The sequence below is a fragment of the Condylura cristata genome, unplaced genomic scaffold (assembly GCF_000260355.1).
Source record: "Condylura cristata isolate star-nosed mole 26May11 unplaced genomic scaffold, ConCri1.0 scaffold00017, whole genome shotgun sequence".
Classification (NCBI taxonomy): domain Eukaryota; kingdom Metazoa; phylum Chordata; class Mammalia; order Eulipotyphla; family Talpidae; genus Condylura; species Condylura cristata.
The window spans coordinates 2,691,715-2,707,536 of record NW_004567118.1 but is presented as its reverse complement, the minus strand read 5'-3'; the positions used below and the strand labels follow the sequence as shown (position 1 = coordinate 2,707,536).

The 15,822-nt window shown below is 48.3% G+C and overlaps 1 protein-coding gene across 1 annotated transcript in view; it reads left to right on the top strand.

Moving 5' to 3' along the window:
- Window positions 1-13,920: 13,920 nt before the first annotated feature.
- G6PC (glucose-6-phosphatase, catalytic subunit) overlaps window positions 13,921-15,822 on the top strand; it is a 5,844-nt gene continuing 3,942 nt past the window's right edge. The window contains exon 1 of the mRNA XM_004684129.1: window positions 13,921-14,218. Within this exon, the coding sequence (XP_004684186.1) occupies window positions 13,989-14,218 (230 nt within the window). The 5' untranslated portion in view covers window positions 13,921-13,988. The remainder of the gene's footprint in view (window positions 14,219-15,822) is intronic.

The following is a 15,822-nucleotide window of genomic DNA, read 5'->3' as shown; positions in this document are numbered from 1 at the left end:
TCACCTCCAGGGCAGGCGGGAATCGAACTCATGGGGAAGTGGCTTTAGCTTCTCAGTGCTGTGCTTTAACCCGCTGCGCCACCAGGGAGGGCTGAAACATTAACACTTTTTAAAAAGATTTATTTTTGTGTACAAGCACTGGGGTGTGGGCAGAGATGTGGGGGGTGAGAAGATTCACCAGAGACTGAGTGGGGAGCAGAACAGGCAGAGCCACTGAAGTACACTGCTGAAGGGGCAGCGGGCGGGTCAGGAGAGGCCTGCAGCTGCTGGAGTATCTTCCTCTCCACGCCTGCGTCCTGTGACTGCAACAACCTCATTCAGCTGCCAAGAGACTCGCATGCCCCTGTTCCCTCAACTCCCCTTTTGGAGCCCTTGGCATGTGTTGGGCATCTGTTCATTCTATGGGAATAACCTCTGTGGTAAATAGAGTTGCCTTCACCGTAGCATCAAGGCGGACTGAGGACGGTCAGATAAGAGGCGAATCTTCTGCTGCTGGTTCCAAGTGGTCAGCAGTGCAGCTCATATGCTGAGCTCTTTAAGAAACAAAGGTGGATGCAGGTCAAATGGGCATGGGCTTGGGGAAGGTCAGGGATGGGGGCATGGGGCGGAAGTTGGGAAGAGACAGGGCTAGTGAGGAAGGTAGGCAGGCTTAGTGCTGGGGAAGGATGAGCAAGGAAGAAACAGGGTGGAATGAAGTGGGCGTGGGGTGGAGATGAAGATGACATCAAGGAGGGTACATCGCCCTCTCGCCTCAAACCCTCATGCCCACACTTCCTACCTTGACCCTTCTATCTTGCAGAGAAAGCAGAAGAGATAGAAGGATTCCATCGTTCATTAAACATTTCTTGGAATCTTCCTGAACGCCAGACTTGCCTTAGCACACAATAAGTATCCCCACATCTTTGCCCTGGAAGAGCTCAAAGTCTGGGCTGGGGGAGGGCTCTTGTAAATAATTAAAATACGCTGGGAAACCAGCGGGCCATGCGTGGAGCACTGAGCAGAGCGCTGCCAGCTGGCTCTGGGTGTCTGGGAGGGCTGCAGAGGAGGCAGTTTCATTTCCCTCACTTATTTGAATAAATAATTCATTCACATCTTCAATATCCTGTAGCACAAAAGGACACATGTCTGGTGATGGTTACACAATATTGCATGTACTGAAAAACACGGAATGATACACTTCAAATGGGAGACGAATAGGGTGTGTGAAGTATCTCAATAAAGCTGTTGTAATCTAAAGAATAAGCGTGTCTACTCTGCCCCCCAGTCCCCAAGACCTCCTCCCTGAAGTCAGCCAACATTACGAGTTTCTTACACATGTTGGTGTTGGGTGGGAAGGAAGGAAAAGTGCTGACCAAGTTGAGTTTAGTTCAGTGATAACTGGGGAGCAGAGACTGTGGCAAAGCCAGGGCCATGAAGGTCTCGGGGGGCTCCAGCTGCTAGGCACTGGGGGTTCAGGTTAGGGGAACGATGGGACACAAATAGGGTCAAGATGAGCAGGGTCTCAGGTGCTGACTGGCAGTCTAGACTTTTCCATAAGCAGTGATAGGCCAAGCCCTCAATAAGGTGGCGATAAGAGCAGAAATAAGAGAGAAAATATCCATTGAAATATCCACAGCCCCTATTTCTATCACTTAAGTTTCCCTCTAATTCTTGTGTCTGCAACATGTGTCTTTACCTAGTTAGGTACGTACAGTATAAATATACTTTCATCATTTCCTTTTACCATTTACCATTATATCATAAGCATTTTTACAGCTTGTCTTGTAGCACTCAAAAGAGTGGTTTTTTTTTTTTTTTTTAAAGATTTATTTATTTATTCATACAGAACTGGGGTACAGGCCAGAGATGCGGAGGGTGAGAGGATTCACCAGAGACAGAGTGGGGCACAGAACAGGCAGATGGCCGAAGTACACTGCTAAGGGGAGCAGCGGGGGGGTCAGGAGAGGTCTGCCTCGCCATGTGGTCACCTCCGGGGCGGGCGGGGATCGAACTCATGCGGAAGTGGCTTTAGTTTCTCAGTGCAGTGCTTTAACCCACTGCGCCACCAGGGAGGGCCAAAAAAAGAGTGTTTTTTTTTTTAAAAAAGATGAGCAATGTTCTGTCCATGGATAGTGAACTCATCTTTCCCCATTGGGCAAACTGGGTTAGTTCCAATTTGCTATCAGGGAAGGAAGGAGCTAATTGGATCTTGGCTTTGGCCCCTGGCTTTGGTCCGGCAGACTCAGAGTTCAAAGGGATTCAGAAGGGGTCATCTGGGGTCCATCCTTGGACTTCCATGGCTTTGAGTAAGCAACAACCCATGGCCGCCTGTCTCCACATCTGAAAATGGTCATGACACATTCCAGTTACTCAAAGGTGTGTTAGGTTTTAGGGGGTTTCCTGACTTTGGAAGGTCCTGCTGCAGCCGCCTGCTATACACCAGAGGGACTTTTGAAGACCCAGAGATCCATATGGGTTGGCATCTTCTGGCCCAGGAAAGTGCCCCTCTGCCCTGCCTTCCTTGACAGGTCACAAAAGAAGATCTGAGAAGATGAAACTGCGACTCAACGGGAGGAAATGTCAGCTGCTATGGCAACGCTGAAGCAGCCGTTCATTTGTTAAGTCGCTGGTGTAATCTGCTGCTGAAATAAGAGACGGGGATGGCTTCTGGACTGGGAAGGGGCGTTCCAGGCCCTGCACCTGCCCTGGATCTCCCTCCTGAATGCACCTTCTTCTCGCCCTTTTGTATGGCCCCACTGTCCTGTAGTTGCTGTAGAGACCGACATCACCAAAGAAGAGAAATGGAGCGTGGTGTTCACCCCGAAGGGCTGGGATCTCAGACACATTCCCACTGCAGGTCTCTCCTCCTCAACCTCGTGAACACAGGCCAGAATATGACGGGGCAATGCCCTGTGTGGAGACCCCTCCAGGAACTGGACCTTTTCCTCTGTTCTCCCACTGAAACGGAGCCAGCAGTGAACACGACTGTGATTTCCATCTGTTGGTCTCATTGGTTCCTCACAACCACCTTGAAAGGCAGATATTATTATCCTCATGTTACAGATGAGGAAATTAAGATTCAGAGGGATTAGGTAGCTTGTCCTGAGCACCTGTGGCCACCAGTGGGCCGGGTTTGAACCCCTGTCTTCATGGAATGGTTCCTGAAGCCTTCCTCTGACCACTGCTTGTCTCCAGTACCTGGAAAAGACCTAATGAAAGAATTTTAAAAGTTAATGCTTCAGAAGCATTTGGCAACTTATCCACAGTAAGAGCAAAGATCCTCGAAGAGCAAAGTGAGTATTCAGCGGACCAGAGCAGAAATATGCACATGGCCTTAAAACGACGGCTCTCAACCTTGACTGCACCTTGACTCCTGAAAACCCGTGGGAGTCAGGAAACTCCACATACCCAGGCTGCACTTTGGACCAATAAAGTCGAGTCCCTGAGGGGAGGCTTAGACATCCCCACCCCACCCTGTGTTGCTAATGTGTAGTTAAGGGTGAGAAAACCCTGAAGCAGCAGTTCAGTGTCAAGGCTGCCAGAAGAGGCTGACCAGATGGTCTAAGACATAGAAAGAGGGTCCATCTGCAGACACAGGAAAGGGGCCTGGCAGAGGCTGCCCTGGCAGTGACAGCTGGGCCAGGCCCGGAGAGAGGCCCAGCTTGGGGCAGGACAGGCCTGGCCCAGACGCAGAGCAGCCATGCGGATGCAGCCCCGGCCCGGTCAAAGCTGCTCCTGGCCAGCTGCTGATTCTGAGTCACAGCTGGAGGGCAGCTTCCGGCTCATCTTGATCATGGGAAGAAAACGGGCAAGTCAGTTATAACTGCTGTGTACAGGCACTCGTTGGTATCCTGATAGTAACTGCTTTTACCCTGACAGTTAGGTAAATGAGGATAAGCTTTCAGGGGATACTCTGGTAAATTTAAATCTTCCCTGAAAGATGATCCATCTAGCTGAGCTAATGAATCTGGTTTCTGATTGATACCCCTCCTTGGGGGGTGATTTCACATGAGGATACTAGAGATGCCAACCAGCCTCTCCTGATGTGGGCACAACGACCTCACCAAGGATGCCACGTCTGACTTCCATGGCAGAGAGCTTCATGGCAAGCCAGGTCCCAGCTTCTTCCCTCTGCCACCCACCCAGATTCCCTTCGCCTCAGAGCTTCCCACTCTGCAGAGCATACAAGGTCGTTCCCAAGCTGGGTGCACCGTCCCTCAGTGCCCCATGCCCTTCCCCTGCAATCCCTTCCCACCCACTCACACCTCTGCCCATGAGCTCCCCACCTTCCAGCCTCTTCCCTCCTCCCCCTTATTCATCCTCTAAAACCCAACTTTAAAATAAACAACACAACTCAGGGGCCTCCCTGGTGGCACAGGGGTTAAAGTCTCAGCACTATGAAACTATCACCAGCCACTGCAGCCTGACCCACTGGCCCAGCAGACCTCTCCTGTCTGGCCCGCTGCTCCCCTCAGCAGCGTGTTTCAGTCAGTCTGCCTGTTCTGTTCCCAACTCTGGCTCTGGTGAAGCCTCTCACTCCCCCGCCCACACCTCTGGCCCACACCCCAGTGCTTGAATGCATAAATAAGGAAAATAAGTCTTTAAAAAATAAGTAAATAAAACCCAATTTGGGCGGCTCTCCTGCCCACCTGTGACTACGCTGGTGCCTCCGTTTTTTTCTCCCTTTCCTAATAAACCTGTTAAAAAAAAAAAAAAAAGATTGAAGAGGGGAGAAAAAATCATCTCAAATATCCCTTTTCCTTGAGCAAAACTGGCTCCTTCATTCTCCCTGTTGCCTTAGTACTTTTGTCAGAAATTGAGTCAAGTTCATCGTCTGCACAGGCCCTGCCCTCACTCTCCATCAGAGCCAGTTCTCTGGGTGCAAGAAGCGTGTGCAGGTGGCCTCAGTGGCCTGGTGCCCAGCATGGACTTGTGCCCTTACTGGGCCTTAAATTGTTTTTTGTTGAAATCTGTACAGATGATAACAGTTGTTGTTTTTCAAGTCTTGGAAAAAGAAAAACCTATTTCATATCCATGTTCTCATTTGACTACTTCAAAAAAAGGTCTAATGAAGCCCAAAGCTCCAGAGTGAAAAATCACCCAGGCCGCTCAGGTTAAGCCAGGACATGGACCACAGGGTGACCCTGCCACTCTGACCCCTGGGCATTTCCTCCCTGGCCAGAACTGTAGCTGGACACAGTCACCCAGCAAGGTCACAGAAAGGAGGAGACTGAACAGAGGGTCTCTGAGTCTCGGGCTCTGGTAGCTCCCACTGGGCTTTTCCCTGACACAAACGAGGGGCCCAGAACATGGGGTAGACCCAAGGGAGCAGAATATGGGAAGCTTAGAGGCACAGGCTGCACATTGGACCCCAAAATGCTATTGCACTTGGCACATATGTGGGCAGAGTGTTTCTGAGGCAGCAAATTGGTGAGTCCATGTTTTCCTTGTTCTGAGTAAGCAGAGGCAACAAGGTGTGGCTTCTGGAGTCAGGTTGCTGGGGTTTGACTCTGGCAAGGGTGAAGTTGTCAGGTCACCTGTTCTCTGCCTCACTTTCCTCCCTTGTAAGATGGGGACAGTAATAACTTCTGCCTGGGATTTTAAGAAGAATTAAATGAGTTCATCTCTCTAATGTTCCAGGATTAGCTTTCAGCAGAATGCTACCTATTACTTAACATCTTCTTTTTTTTTTTAGATTTTATTTATTTGTGCATACAGAACTGGGGTACAGGCCAGAGGCTCAGGGGTGGTGAGAGGCTTCACCAGAGACAGAGCGGGGAACAGAACAGGCAGATCAACGAAGTACACTGCTGAGGGGAGCAGCGGGCGGGTCAGGAGAGGTCTGCCACGCCATGTGGTCACCTCCGGGGCAGGCGGGAATCGAACTCATGCGGAAGCGGCTTTAGATTCTCAGTGCTGTGCTTTAACCCGCTGCGCCACCAGGGAGGGCCACTTAACATCTTCTTAACCAGCATCAACTAGATGTTTCAGTTACTGCAGAAGAAACCACCCTGAAATTTTAGTGACTTAAAACAGCAAACTAGAGCCCTCCCTGGTGGCATAATGGGTTAAAAGCACAGCACTAAGAAGCTATGGCAGCCACTGCAGCACGAGTTCTATCCCCAGCCAGGGGGTGACCCACATGGTGTGGCAGACTTTGTCTGACCCACCCGCTACTCCCCTCAGCAGTGTTCTTCATCGATCTGTCTGTTCTGCTCCCCACTGACTCTGGTGAATCTTTTCACACCCTCCACACACATTTGGCCTGTACCCAGTTCTGTATGTATAAATAATAAATTTTAAAAAAAAAGACTAAAAAAAATTGTTGTATTTACTTGTTACTCGGCAGGTTGGCTGCCTGGGCTGGGCTCAGCTGGGCGATTCTGCCAAGTCTCCTGGGGCAGCCCCTGGAGCACTGGCGTGGCTGCAGTGGCCTGGCAGGTGGGTGGGGACCAGATGGCCTAAGACGGTCTTGCTCACATGTCTGCAGGTGGGGACAGGCTTGCGGGCCATGTCCAGAAAAGCATCCTCAGCAGGCTAGCCTGGGCTCCTCCCTTTTTTTATTTTATTATTTTTGTCAAATTAAATCTGTCAGTTGTTTGCATGACTACTACTTTGCATAACCTCCGTAGATTCCCATGATTTACTCGCCTTCAACTCCTGTGTTAATGTCCTGCCCTCTATTTCCTCCTGCATGCCCTCTGGTGACCAGTATATTTTTCATTTTTCACTAAATTTGCTTTTGCTGTACTTGGTCAGTATGTGCTTTTTGTATTTATGTCACAGGTAAGTAAAACCATCTGACATCTGCCTTTCACTTTCTGACTCATTTCACTTAGCACAATCACCTGAAGTTTCATCCATTTTGTCCTAAATGTGCTGTTCTATCTTTGTAAATAGCTGGACAGCATTCCATGAGTATCTGCTTCCCAGCTTCTTTACCTAGCTAGCTGTCAATGGGCACTCTGGTTGGTTCCACCACGTGGCAGTTGTGTTTTCATTAGGGGTCCAGGTTTCCAAACATAGCACTTCTCAAGCCTCTGCTTACATCACATGTACTAATGCCCTGTTAGCCAAGATCAAGCCTACATTCAAAGGATGGAGACATAAACATCACACCTTGATGAGAAGAGAGAGAAACTCACAATGCAAAGTGATGGGCATCAGCGAGAGAAGGACTCAGCCATCTAAACCATCTACAGTATTGGACACCAGATGTGCAAGTTGAGTTCTGGAGACTGGAAGTGATGTTTTCTTGGCCCTTACGACTCAGGATAACAGGAAAAGGGAAAAGATATAGATACAAAACAACTGTAATGCAAAGTTGGAACTTTCTAAGTGCCCCCAGGATAAGCACAGTTAGGTGCTAGGGAGGGCAGGTCAGGGTGACCCTTTACAACTGAGGAGAGATGGAAATCTTCATTAACTTGGCCTTGAATATAGTAGAACCTGGACATGTGGAGATGGGGGAAAGATATTCCAGGTCAAGGAAGAGTAAATTTACCAAGGCATGTTTGGAAAATCCAAGACCACATAGTTTATCTAATGCCAGGGGGCCATGGAGGGTCATGTAAGTATGGAAAGATAACAGGGGTCTGATTGTAGGTGAGCTTGAGCTTGGACTTCATTCTGTAGGCAATGGGGACTCACTGTATATTTTTCATATGTCAAGAGAAAAGAATCATATTTTGAGAAGTCTCCCTTGACAGTTATCTGTAGCATGACTCAAGTTGGAAGTAGAAGGGTCATAGGAGATCATGAGGTGATGAAGGAACAGCAAGGTCTAGGCAAAAGGTTAGCAGGGGACAGCAAGATTAGGAAATATGAGATCAAAACCTGATGAAGCAGCGTCAAGGTGGTGTCCCAGCATGACCCAACAGCATGGAACTTGCTGGAACAGCGTTGAACACAGGGAGGGTGAGCTTTTCAAGGCAGCTAACTGTCAAGAGTGTCAGATGTAGCCAAAACCTAGGGAAGAAAGATGAGAAAAACCCATTAGGCAGATTTGAAGATGAAAAGGTCACAATCACTTCCCAGCAGAGCGGAGGAGGCTGAAGTTGCATGGGGTTGAGGAGGGAGCAACAGGCATCCTTACCCTCTGGAATTCAAGGTTGGAAAAATTCCCTGGACTTACATGACCCTGGCTCTGCCCTCTTTCCACTTCAAACCTACTAAAGTGAAGAAAATCTTTAGATCTTAAAAAAATAAAATAAAACAAACACTGCCCTTCTTTTTTATCCTACAGGAGGTAGGCACAGTAGACCCTCCCTGCCCACCAGCCCCTGGCTGGAGACCAGGCACATCAGGTCACTGACCAGAGAGGCAGGCGCTGGCAGGACAGGCTCTGTTTACTTCCCAACAAAGCTCTACTGTGTTTTCATAGCTAAGAACAGTTCTGTAGCCCTCTCCAGGCCTGGGGGGCATGGGGAAACCTCATTGTTTGTTTTCATGACAATTCCAGGTCTCCCCTCTTCTATTTCACTGCATCAGGCACCCCTTTTGTGAACTCTGAGAGGGTAATACGTAGTTTAAGAGGACCCAAGACTACTAATTTCCTAATTATCTCTTCCAACTGACGTCCAGAGCGGGACAGGCTAATAACTGACTGTACAACGTGGGTGTTTTGGTTGGTGTGAGAATTCTGTAGCTATTAAATAAAAGACAGCCAGGGCAGAGCTGGGAGCGTGAGGGCAGGGGAAAGCCAAGAGGTGAGAAGGGTAGCCCACCCCAAGTCGGACTCTCTCCACATAGGGAGCTCTCCTCCTCCTGGGAATTGGGGGCTCTTCTTGGCCTCTGCTGGGAGTAGCACCCTCAAGTTTTACCCAGGTTTTGGGAGTGCAGAGGGTTTGCAGTGGTGGGAGGAGGAACTGACGTCTTCGAGCGCTCACGAGCTCTGAATGGTTTTAGCCACGTGAGTATATTCCTTTGAAAATATTTTGATGAGAAAGATACAAACACATTTATATTTTCCTAAAGGCAATAATTAGCCATGTAGAGCCTCCCTGGTGGCCGAGGGGTTAAGTCTCAGCACTATCACAGCACGACTGACTCCACGCCATCCCCAGCCTGGGAGCTGCCCCTCAAGGCCTGGCAGACCTCGCAGGTCGCCCCGCTGCTCCTCTCAGAAGTGTGTTTCAGAAGATCCGCCTGTTCTGCTCCACACTGTCTCTGATGAGCCTTCCCATCGCCCCCACCTCTGGCCTGCACACCAGTTCTTATATGCATAGATAAATAACATCTTTTAAAATAATAATTAATCATTTCACTGTTAAGAGTATGGAGAGACAGGCACCACCTCACCCGAGCTACTTTCAAAGGAGCACTACAAGATTCAGGGAATTTAGAACTGAGAGGATAAACTAACAAATTAGAAGTAGAACCAAGAGGAAAGAGTCCTCTTACTGTCAAAGGTCCCATTTGACCTTTGACAAATTTAAAGCCAGAGAACTCCAGTGACATAGCCAAGGTCACACAGCTTGTTCATCTTTCTATTTACTCATTGTCTTCCTTGTAAGTCCCCGTGATGACAGGGAGGAGAGGCAGTGTCCCACCATCTGCTGATGGAGGCCATTTCTGAGAATCTTCTAGGAAAAATGAAAAGTTTCCTTCTGCCCCCACTCTGGCCCCCCAAGTCCCTCTTCAGTCCTCACCCCACCAGGCTAAGCTTTGGCCAAGCAATTGATGACTTAGTTTCCATAAATTCTTGCTTTAATTAGTCCCAATTCATCTAAAAAAGCAAGGAGAGCAGGCAGGTTAGCGCTGGACCCTTAGTTTGAGACTTACAGACAGTTCTTCTTTGCCTCTGGGGTACAAACTTAGATGATTTGCAAAATGAACTTATTCCCAAGTGTCCCGACCACTATTTTGGAGGCTCGAGTCCCTTGCCCTCTGTCCTCTGTAGGGCACCATCACCGACATTGAACTACTGGCAGGGAGGATGAAATATGACAGCAAAATGGCTTCCTAACTGCTAGGGTGCCTCGGTACCTCCAGAGTGGTGACTGAGGATGGGAGAGGTGTCCACCATCCAATCAGGACAGAAATGGCCGACCATTGGTAGAAGCAGGATATTTTCTAGAGGAAACAACAGTTTAGAGGTTGGGGAGGGCAAGGAAGAGGGAGGAGAGAGAGTGGATGGTGAGTTTGTTCTTCCCATAAAGGTTCCTGATGGTTCCTTTGATTTGGGGGGATGGCAGACCCCAGGGAGACAGGAGGAAGGTAGTGAGTGGGAAACTCCCAGCTGTTTACAATGAAGCAAAGCCTCTCGGATCCTTTTCTGTGGACAGAATGTCCAGCCCATCCTGACACAGGCACCATGCTCCCCCCACCTGGTCAACAGATGCACAGTTCAAGGTTCTGCAAGCTGAACTTTCTCACCACGCCGACCACGCCAGAGATAAGTCAGCCATTTTCGCCAGCTGACAATGATTAATCCACCTCTCCTTCCATTATTTTTTTTTCTCCAATATGTTTTTGTAAAAAAAAACAAAAAAAAAACCCCACCAGATCACAGCTGGGATAGCAGCTACCTGGCCAGTTTCTACTGTCTCTCCCTAAACATGTCTTCCAGAAGTGGGGGTGGGAATGCCCACAGAGAAATAAAGACTTAAACAACAACTGATCATCTTGCAACTTGAGCTATAAACTCCTGAGCAAAATCTACCCAGCTGCTCAGACAAAACCTTGGTGAAGGTGGGGTTTGAACCTGCTACAAGGTGCGGGTGAGACTCAGCCTAGCGATGACCTAGAGCAAAGCAAAGACAGCCCCTCTCTCAGCAGAACCAGACCCCCAGCCACAGAGCGGTCTGGACGGCAGGTGAGGTCAGAATTTCTTCTTGCTATTTTCGGAAAACTGTGGTAAATTATGTTTCTTTCCCGTTGCTTTCACACTGGCAAATAAACTTATTTGAGTGAATGAGTCAACCTTGCTCCTCTGAAAGGAGCAAAGGAGGTGCCAGAACTGGAACCAGCTGTACTCACTTAATGGCAGATCAGACTGTATTTTCTGGCCACTGTCCTTTATGTTATTCCCAAACCAAGATGTCCAAGCCTCTGACTTTCTGTTTGTGGAGAAAGTGCCTGAGGAGGGGCTGGCTAGTGGATGTGTCAGAGAAGGTCCTTGTAATTTTCCATCTCCTTTGCTTCCCAGACCCGAGCAGCCATTTCCCAGAAAGCATTTATACATCCTGAGTCATCTCTGGCTGCAGGGTCCCTGGCGCTCTGATTTTTCTCCACCTGAATTCAGTTTGATTGAAGGATTATAGTTTCATACATGTCTGGCCTCCCTCCCTGGCCCACTGGGGCATTCCCCAGAGACAATGAGGATGGAGCTTTTAATTCCTCAGAGCCAGGAATGGTATTTTTCTAGGGAAGTGTTTGTTGAATTAACTGGAACTTTTCTAGAATGGGAAGAAAATGGGAGTTATATGGGAAGATAGGTCTTTAACTGAGTGAATTCTTAGCAAAATCTTTAGCAATTCAAATGTTTTGTCTACAACATTCTTTAAAAAAAAAAAAAAGATTTACTGGGCCCTCCCTGGTGGTACAAAGGGTTAAAGCAAAGCACTATGAAGCTATCAGCAGCCACTGCAGCACAGGTCGATCCCCAGCCAGGGAGTGACCCACATGGCACAGCAGACCTCTCCTGTCCTGCCCACTGCTCCCCTCAGCAGTGTATTTCAGTGGAACTGCCTGTACTGCTCCCCAGTCTTGTATGCATCTTTAAAAAAAAAAAAAAAGATTTATTTATGCATACAGAACTGGGGTACAGGCCAGAGGTGCAGGGGTTAAGAAGATTCACCAGAAACAGAGTGGGGAGCAGAACAGGCAGATCGACTAAAATACACTGCTGAGGGGAGCAGAGCGGAGACAGGATAGGTCTGCTGTGCCAAGTGGGTCACTCCCTGGCTGGGGATTGAACTCGTGCTTCAGTGGCTGCGGACAGCTTCATAGTGCTGAGACTTAACACTGTGCCACCAGGGGAGACCTACAATATTCTTTGAGGACTGCAAAAGTCCACAGTCCCTCCCTCCAGTCAGCTAAAGCGGCCTCAGGTCCTCTGGCACCTCACCTCTTTCTGCACATGATGAGAATGTGCTGGAGGAAGCAGGGAGGAGCTGGGAGTTGAACGACGGAACAAGACATCTCAAGATACCATGCATCTTGCTCTGACCAAGAGGACCCCTGCCTGGCGGGCAGCCTGCTTGAGGACTGCCCAGTGCCCTGCATGTCCAGATGGGATATCAGCTCCATCGGGATTCCTTTACCTACCTGAGGCTCCCCCAGCAGCTGAGGCGCCTCACAAGCGCTGCCTTCAGCAAGCACATGACAGGGCCCTGCCTGACTCAGACTGTGGCTTGGGAAGCCCCATGGAGAGCCAGACAGTGGCCTTTGGATGTTTTGCCAGAGGGCCTGCTCTGTTTGCCCTCGGCTCACCTCAGCCCATAGAAACTCCAACCCAGGGGTCACCACGAGAGTTACCCAATACTTTCGAGGAAGGCTTATCTGGGCAGATAAGGGGCCCTTCCCCTGCGCCCTGGCAATACATAACCCCCTGCCAACAGCACTTCCAGGTACAAGCTTCATGTCCAGCCCACGCAGGGCCACCACCATCACCATGACCTGCTCTCCAGGCAGCACAGGCAGCTGGAGTCTGCTTGAGACTCCAAGCCTGAGACTCCATGGGGTCCGTGGGACACCACGGGAATGGGAGTGAGACTTGACATCACATCTCCTGGGTGAAGTTTTAATCATTTCCAGCATGGAGTGCTGTCAACCTTTCAACAGAATCATGAGCTCTGAGTGTCTTCTCCCCATTCTGACCTACCCCAAGCAAGGCACTATAGAGTTCCTGATGGGGAATTCAAGCAGGTTTTACAAACTTTATTAACATGGGCGCTATTCTTGGAAAATGTACTAATTCATCATCTGATTCAGTCTCTTCATGAGTCCTCGATGACCCAGGTCACCAAGCTAAGCTCACATACTTATTTTGCATATTGGTTTTGCATGAATATCTATTCATTCTAATGCTTAAACTTTTTTTTTTTAAAGATTTATTTATTTGTGCATACAGAACTGGGGTACAGGCCAGAGGCTCAGGGGCGGCGAGAGGCTTCACCAGAGACAGAGTGGGGAGCAGAACAGGCAGATCGACGAAGTACACTGCTGAGGGGAGCAGCGGGCGGGTCAGGAGAGATCTGCCCCGCCATGTGGTCACCTCTGGGGCAGGCGGGAATAGAACTCATGGGGAAGTGGCTTTAGTTGCTCAATGCTGTGCTTTAACCCGCTGCACCTAATGCTTAAACTTTTATGTTCAAACTCCCAGGGTCTTAACTTGAAAGACAGTAAATGACTCATCAGTGCATTCAAAGATGATTATTATCTGGTCTTAAGAGATACAGAACCAGTAGTGGGAAAAGGATTTGATCTCCCAAAGGAGAGGCATTTAACAGACCTTAATACAATTAAAAAAGAACCAGCAAGGTGACAGTCCTCGGTGCAATAGAAGTGAAATTTTAAACTTCATGGCTTAAAACATGAACAGCTAAAGCACCAAGACTTCTCTTTGACCTTAAAGAAGGGCTGCTGCAGATTTTGGAAGTCAAGCATCTTTGTAGGAACCATGGTGGAGTTCGACTCTGGCCTGTGTCTCCACACAGGTTTCAGAGCCAGCAGGGCAGCTCTCACACTGCAGAGTGGCACTCCAAAGTTAATCATTGGCTCTGCCCAGTACATGGCCGATCAGGCTGTTTTCGTGTGCCTGTTTTTCTATTTTACGTAAATCACTCTGAACACGTTTGCATCAACCTACTGATGATGCACCTTTGATCAATAGATTTTAGACAAAAGTGGTTTTTGAGTCCAAAGATCAGGGCTGGGTTGAACTTCAGGCTGGAAACAGGGCATATAAAACAGGGGCACGGTGCAGGCTGATAGCAGAGCAATTGCCACCAAGCGTGAGTACCGGCAAGGGCTCAGCTGAAGCCCCGAGGGCCGAGAGAGCGAGGATGGAGGAAGGGATGAATGCTCTCCATGACTTTGGGATTCGGTCAACGCATTACCTGCAAGTGAATTACAAGAACTCCCAGGACTGGTTCATCTTGGTGTCCGTGATTGCAGACCTCAGGAATGCCTTCTATGTTCTCTTCCCCATCTGGTTCCATCTTCGAGAAGCTGTGGGCATCAAGCTTCTCTGGGTAGCTGTGATTGGTGACTGGCTCAACCTCGTCTTTAAGTGGTAAGTAAAAGTCGGATGGAGAGGAGATTGGCCAGCAAAGAAGCTGGCATTCTTCTGGAATTGTCTGTCCTTTGGAAAGTTGCCTTCTCCAGGCTATTCAGGAAGCTACAGTTTACTCCCCTCCTGACTTTGGATCATCTACATGAAAAGGGAAGACAGGAATTAAAAAAAAAAGTAACCCTGACAGTGAGGAAAGATTATTTCATGTGGATGAAAGACTGGTGGATTTACTGGAAAGTCTGAATCACAGGCAAAAATCACCTTACTTTGAAGCAGAATAGTGAAGGTGGTGGTAGATGTATGAAGGAAGAAAGGAAAAAGGAAACTTGCAGATCATTTCAAAACCCGCTGTCTGAGCTGCCCAGAAGTGGTCTAGAGAGCTGGGCTCCAGCCTTGCTCTGCCCACCAACTGCATGTCCTGGACAAGTCAGAGCAACTCCAAGTTTCTGCTTCCTAATCTGTAAATGTTCTCTCTGGGACCTTAACAGTTCTGAGAGTTCACATTCAGTATGTTCCAGGCCATGTGGGGTAATTACCACAACATTGTAGAGGACAGAGGCAGGACTTAAGCCCAGGCAGCTGCCTTCAGAGGCAGGGATCTTAAGAGCTTCGTGATAGCTACTGTGGATAAACTTACTCTTTTGGTGTTGGGGTGGCGGGAGGGAAAGAGTCATGATTTTTTCACTTTCTAATCTTTACTGTGTATCTATTACCATTATGGTCACTTTCAAGCTACTGCTGCATCTAATTAGTAAAAATCCTGAATAGTTTACAATCACTAGCTAATACCAGCTGACTCTAGGACATTACTTGTTTGGCCTCTCTTTCCTCATCTAGAAAATAAGGAGGTTGCTGAGAAGTCTTCAAAGACTTTTACTATCCCTAAAACTATGCTCAGGCAATTCTTAAAGTCTCTTCTAGTTCTAATGTTCTTTAGCCATAAACAATAAAAGTAGAAAAAAATGACATCGAAAAGACAATTGTTACTGGTCCAGAAACCCAAGACATCTTAATGGGATTCTGAAATTTCTGTTGAAAAATCTAAATTTTTTCTGTAACATTCCCTACTCAACAGCATCATCCCCAAAATGAAAAAGATCAAGTGTTATTCCAACATCTGATCTCAAAGAAAGAACCATGGATTTTCTCTGAGGTGCTTTTGGGGTGCTTTTCAGTGACCCCTGCTTTGGGAAGAAATCACTATTCCACTGCCACAAGGATAAGAAGGCATTGTGATGACATTTGACACCTGTGCCCACAATGAAAACCATCCCTAGTACTCTGGAAAGGGAAGTGGTCTATTGTGATTCCAAGCAGAGAGACTTCCAGGCTCACACCTGAAGCTGTTTGTCCTTACAGAAAGCAATTCTGATGCTGAGGGAGGCCACTTCTATAGTTTGTCCTTGGGTCTGGGAATCATTCTCTGGGGTTATGGCTGGGGGATGCAAGATTCTCTGAGGCCTAAAAAACAGAAGCAACTCATGGGATATACCAGTCCAAGTTGCAAACTGTAGTTCCAGATGAATCCATCTGGGGTTAAAAAGATAAAGAAGAAGCGGCCCTCCCTGGTGGCGCAGCGGGTTAAAGCACAGCACTGAGAATCT